Genomic DNA, 6,341 nt, shown 5'->3' on the forward strand with positions numbered 1-6,341 from the left:
GAGCTAATGACGTGGCTTTAATGAAAAATTACGCAACTATTTACATAAGTAACTACCTTGTTTAACTCGACGTAGGGAATGAAGGCAATCTCTGTCTGGATGGTGGATCAACTTATGTAATAGGAACAATTAGTGCAAATTCGGGCCACTGAAGATAAATTGGTACCTGGGTAATTGCAATTGTTAAATTATTAATTTGAATTATTTTCCAATGGCCTCCTTCTGATGGACTATATTGTTCAAAGTTTTTTTCGATAATTTTGTCTAAGTGTGACTGCCCATTCCTGACAATTTTACATCACACGGATACATATTTAGAAGAATTTCCCTTTGCTGGAACTATGACTCCCGTAAAGGGAACCGCTTTCGAAGGATGACCGGGCCATCCTCGGAAAGTATTAAAACTGCCTCTACAACTTCCGGATTTATTAACGGACCCAGTTTCCAACCGAATTTCACCCGATATGAAAATTCGTGGTATCCATGAGTTGATGATCATGTGTGGAAAGATTAAGGTTAAGGGATGTTACAGAAATGGAGTAAACCAGACCACGTAATGTAGGGACACCTTTTGTAACAAATAAAGATTGTGGAAATGTGAACAAGGCTTATCACCCACAATTGTCAAGCTTATTTTAACCTGTAACCAAAAATAAATACATAAAATATTTCTTAACAAACATACAACATTATTAGCAAACATTTGCTAATACATACATTACACATATATACTCTCGCCGGTAATGATTTAATATTCCAAAGAGTGCATCGATTCATTTAAAAAATTAATGTCATTTATAACAATGAATGATTAGATAACACAAACACGATTCAAATCAATGACATAAACTCGTGTCCTCATTTAATTACTCGCGATTAATAATTTTTAACTGCGATTGAATATAAATGGAAAACTTGGCAAAAATAAGCTCACTCATATTTCGCCAGGAGTTCAGATAACAATTCAAAATGCGTAACACTACTTCGATTTCCTTTATTTTCTTCGTTTCCGTCCTAATTTCGTTAGGACAAAGTCAAATTCCGCCAGATTTGCAGCTCCAGATTAACACTTTGGTGGACGAGTTTATTAACTTCCACAATATTCCGGGCCTGGGTTTATCCTTGATAAAGGGCGACGGTGAAATTCTGTATAACCAAGGGTACGGATTTAGAGATATAGAAAATCAAATTAATGCCGACGATGCCACCATTTTTGCGATTGGTTCTATCTCAAAGGTATTTATAAATTGTTTGAATTGAATACTTAAATTACGAATTAAGTACACATTGTAAACTCTTAAGCATAATGCTACCCTTCTAAAGAGTGAATGCACAATAAATTCTACATTAATTAACCTCTATATACCAAATCCTGAGAAAACTTTGCAATTTTTCGAGTTAATGAATTTAACGTAACCTTGGTCTGGATTTGGGATAGTTTACAGAATTTGGATTGCATTTATCTTTCGAAAGAGTAACGTGATTTTTAACAGTGTGTAAAATTGAGATCATATGTCATTAATTTCCAACTAATTTTTCTAGAGTTTCACGGCCACTGTTATTGTACGAAGTCTGTCCGAACAATTTCACAACCTTGGGGAAATTGTACTAGACATTCCGATCCGACAACTTGCCCCGTCCTACAATTTCACTCTCGGTGACAGGTAAAAAAATTCGTAAACTTTTCAATTTTTATCCAGGCATTCATTTTTAATCAATACACTTTTAAAAATCATGCTACCATTAAAAAAATAAATGCACTCTCAACTCTACACATATGCACTGTTATATGTATACATAAGTCTAGAGTAAACTTTACTCTATATCAGCGTTACTCTTTAAATTGCATTAAGAATTTAGAGTGCACTGAAATATATATTTACGTTTCAAAAGGGTAACATTATTTTTAAGAGTGCATCTTAATTTATTTAGATATCGATCCGAAAGTATTACATTTCGCGACCTCTTATCCCATCGAGTGTGCATCTTACCGGAAAGCATGGGCATTTTTGTCGACCCATTCGGCTCTGCGGAAAATTTTCTTTAGTAATTTTGTTTTAAAATTTTATTAGTGGATTTTTTTCGAAATTTTCGAAATTTCTACATATGTTGTAACCTTCATGTTCCATGTTTAATTCAGCCGTCAAAGATATGCCCCTCAAGTTTGTCAATTCCGAGGGGGCTACGTCTACAACAACGCCATGGTCGCACTCGCCAGCAACATTATTGGTCACCTTGCCAACTCGACCTTCGATGTCATCGTGAGTTCTTGACACATATGTATGCAAATGAGCTGACACATCAATTCGTCATCCTGATAATGATGATTAGTTACCTACATGACTACTTAATTAATTGTCACCCCAGTTGGCCAAGTTGTTCACCGATATCGGAATGAATGACTCAACCGTCGTGCGGCAATCGGACGATCATAACAATATGAGTAATCGATCGGTACCTTACTACCAGATGGATGGGCAACTGCACCGGTTTAATCCAGAACTTTTGAAGTGAGTTATCAGTTATTGTCGGCAATATTATGTATGTGGCATTAATTAATTAGTAACAGGTACATAGATTAAAATTAAAACGATGTTATTGAATGATTCATTTATCTGTAATTGACTTGTGTATCACGTTTCAATTAAAATGGGTAATTAGATTTATCTAACCTGCTCTTGAGTGAACTTTTGAAGTGAGACAGGTTGTCAGTGATACTTGTTTAGTCAAGTACAAGTTTAGTCAACTTGTTTAGTTAAATGATTCATGGAATGATTAATTTTATTGAGCTATTTATTACTATTTTTGATTTAATCATTAATTAAAATTGATATTTGTTGTTTGTACATAGACCAGTCTCCATGGCGATAGGGTCGGGTGGAATTCTAACTTCAGCTCGGGATATGGCTAAATATATGCAATTTCATTTAAATCAGGGGAAAGTTGGATCTGACCAAATTGTTAATCCGGTATTCAATTACATAATTGAACAGAAATTCTTATTTAAAAATCAGCAATCCAGACAAAATCTATTAAATACTTGTATATAATTTAAAGGAAGCAATGCAATGGTTATACCGAGCATCCAATTTGAACGTGTGGGGATCATTCCGAACGGAAAATGCAGCCTCATTCCTCGACCTCACCTATTCTTACGGCTTAGGCCTCGATTTGGGTGTTTATGATGGTAAAAAAATAATATTAAGAAGGCGAGTAATATTGAGAACACTATTTTAATTAATTAAATCACAAATTTAATTTGCGTATTCAATTTATACTCAATGTTTCTATAATTATATAATTTAATATGTAAATAGGATGGCAGACAATCTATCATGGCGGATTTCTTCCCCCCTACGAAAGTTTTATGACGCTCGCACCAGGCTTAAAGCTTGGAATTTTCACAACCTTCAGCGGACCGGGGTCCACGCAGGAAACGGAATACCACCAGCAGCGGTTACATGCTAAGATTTTTGACGCTGTGCTAGGTTTGTGGCTAATTTTGTTAAAAAACAGGGTCTTTACTTACTAATGGGATATTCCTTACGAGTTAAAAAATGCGAAGTAAATATTCGGTGGGAAGTTCGCAAATGAATTTTCGAGTCAATATTTTTTGCCAACGTGCGAAATTTTTTGCTAACATTACGATTGATACGAGCTCGTAATGAATACCCCTAATATATTTATGCTAATTCTTTCAGGAGTGAATAGATCAGACAGTTTCCCCAATACGAGATCAATTTCCCCACGTTTTAATGATGCTACAATTCTTACTAAATCAAAAGTTGAGAAAAAACCTAAATTGGGAAACACCATTAAAATTGAGCCTGGCGATCTTGTTGGAAATTTTGGAAGTGGACAGTCAGGTAAAAAAAATATTGAATGATTCCTTCGTATCGTAAAATAATTTATGAATAAAAAAACAAGGGCAAGCTTCTCAGAAATCGTACCTTAAATAACGCGATTTTTGCTGAAAAATCTTACTCCACGTACAAAATTGCGTAACCTTTGTAATTTATTTTACGACACGAAGGAGTCTTGAATACCCTCATTACAAATTTTTGACCTTGCATCATCATAATTTTTTTTAAATTATGAAATTAAAAAACAGGCCAGATTGTGGGCAGTCTTCGCCTGAACGACAGCGGAGTTCTGCAACCTTACTTGAGTTACGGCGTTTGGGGTCAAGCTTGGCTGATACAGGTTTCGAACACCACCTTCCTCGCGGATTGGGACTCTGATGTCGTCCAAGTTTTTGCTACGGGCACGGTCCCCCCAGATTTCCAATTGTTTGTCGAATTCTGGGATGTGGACACTTTTGGCCTTGTGACCGGTGGGGCCCAGATGGGGACAGATTTTGTGAGAAATGTTACCCTCGATCAGCTCCCTGTCGTGCCTTATCTGCCAGACAGTTGTGGTCTGACAAATTTCAATTAAATGAATTCACAATATGCATGTAATACGAGTCAAGAATAGTTTACCGATTTTTGTTATAAAACCATTTGATCAAATAGTCGCCACATTAAGTTTGCAATGAATATTAATAAAGAAATAAAGTCAGAAATTTATGCATGAAAGTTAAAATTTCATAAACATACATAAATACATACATATATGGTATATAAATATACCATATATATTACGTAAATTTACGTAATATAACAAGGCGATATTTTTTATTTTTTTATTTATTTAATTTGTTATACAGTTTTATATTCGCAAAAATTGAGATGCAAATTATAATTTTGTATTTACGTGCAAAAATTATTTTTTAACATGCATTGTCATTAATTCTGCGTTGCATTTTTATTAAAGTTAAATAAAACATAGGACAAACAGTGGCGGGTTTAGCCAGCTCGGGGCCCCTAGGTGAATTTATTTGTGACGATGTTTAATATACTTACAATGTGCAGACTTGGGCTTCTCCGACTTTGACCGTTAGTTTTAAATTGCTCAGCAACAAGGAAACCTGCTTATTCATGAATGCGAGTGTTTTCGCATGTGGCGGAATTGTTAATTAAATTTCGGACAAACTACGACTTTCCAAAACCCTATTACTTTACTTATTTTAAGCCGATGTGACAAATTTTAAATGTAGCTTTCTGAAAATTATCTACCTCAAATTAGGAAAATACATTTCCAAAAACGTCTGACATTTAGAATTTTCATTCATGTATTTGAATATTTTAACAAATGCAAAAGAAACTCAAATTACTGAAAAATTAATGTTTTTGAGAAGGAAATTTTGTAAAATGTCACGAAAAATTAATGTCATGCCAACAGCAAAATGATTACATTTCATAGTTTCGTTCATTTCATTTTGCTTTCATTCTGATTTCATTTTCACGCCGTTTTCCAAAGTTAAAAGTGTTTCAATTTTGGAAAATTAAAATGACTTTAATTTATTTATAATCAACTGTAGCTATGGTTGCACTATATCAGGCTGCTTTGTAGGGCTTGCATATTGTATTTTTACTTGATAGGTCCTGTATCCTAGGTTTTATTTTGTGACATCTTAAATATTTTTATTTTATTTTGCTTTTCTGAACCGTGGTTTAGGGAAACAATTTGGATTCCTTCCAAATTTGGTATTTTAATTTTTAGTTGCTGTGAAAGCAAAATGAAATGATCGGAAGATTAATATTTCTTGAATTTCTGGGAAAAAGTATCAATTGCAAAGATGAAAATGACGAGAAAGCTATAGTGAAATGAAAACTAAATTAAAATGAAATGAGAAGTGTAAACACGGGGTAATAGGTTAAAAAATACTAGGTTAAGAGAAATTTAATAATTTAAACAGAACAAATTCTTTTGTATTTGACCAAATAAGTATGCACAAAAACATTAATCGCAGGAATTCGTTAAAAATCGTGTATTTTGGCTAGCACGTCAAGGGGCCCCCAATTTTATTAAAAATTATTTATCTGGAAAACATATAGAAATTTTGCGGAATCACGTGCAAAAATTATTGGAGCCTTTAAATAGTACCTTTTTTGTTTATGTCTACATTATCTACGTATCTATGTAGCTGCTTAACCATTTGTTCGCGGTTTCGCAAACTACCTGAACGTGAGTAAATATCACCAATTTATTCCTATATTTGTATTGCCCTATTATCCTTGAATTTATTTTTAGCAATTCGCTGGCAACTCTTGTAACAATTAACGCATAGTCTCAACCGGGATCATGCGTGCGGGGCCCCGCTGCGTGAGGGCCCCTACGTCACAAATACTTCACCTCCCCGGTTTACCCGGCAATGCACCGAGATGACGCCAGGCATGAAATACCAATATCTAACTGGAAGGGGAAACAAAACTCTATGGGGAAACAATCCTCATGCA

General features: G+C 34.5%; 1 protein-coding gene across 1 annotated transcript; it reads left to right on the plus strand.

The window, feature by feature from the left end:
- Positions 1 to 920: 920 nt before the first annotated feature.
- Positions 921 to 4,577, plus strand: LOC110855354. Its single transcript, XM_022103783.2, has 10 exons — positions 921 to 1,236; positions 1,543 to 1,664; positions 1,933 to 2,046; positions 2,141 to 2,261; positions 2,368 to 2,510; positions 2,852 to 2,969; positions 3,058 to 3,187; positions 3,318 to 3,488; positions 3,702 to 3,866; positions 4,112 to 4,577. The coding sequence occupies exons 1-10, from the start codon at positions 970 to 972 to the stop codon at positions 4,435 to 4,437; spliced, it is 1,677 nt and encodes a 558-aa protein (XP_021959475.2). The 5' UTR covers positions 921 to 969; the 3' UTR covers positions 4,438 to 4,577.
- Positions 4,578 to 6,341: the final 1,764 nt, after the last annotated feature.

Source organism: Folsomia candida, unplaced genomic scaffold, assembly GCF_002217175.1.
Source record: "Folsomia candida strain VU population unplaced genomic scaffold, ASM221717v1 Fcan01_Sc012, whole genome shotgun sequence".
Taxonomy (NCBI): domain Eukaryota; kingdom Metazoa; phylum Arthropoda; class Collembola; order Entomobryomorpha; family Isotomidae; genus Folsomia; species Folsomia candida.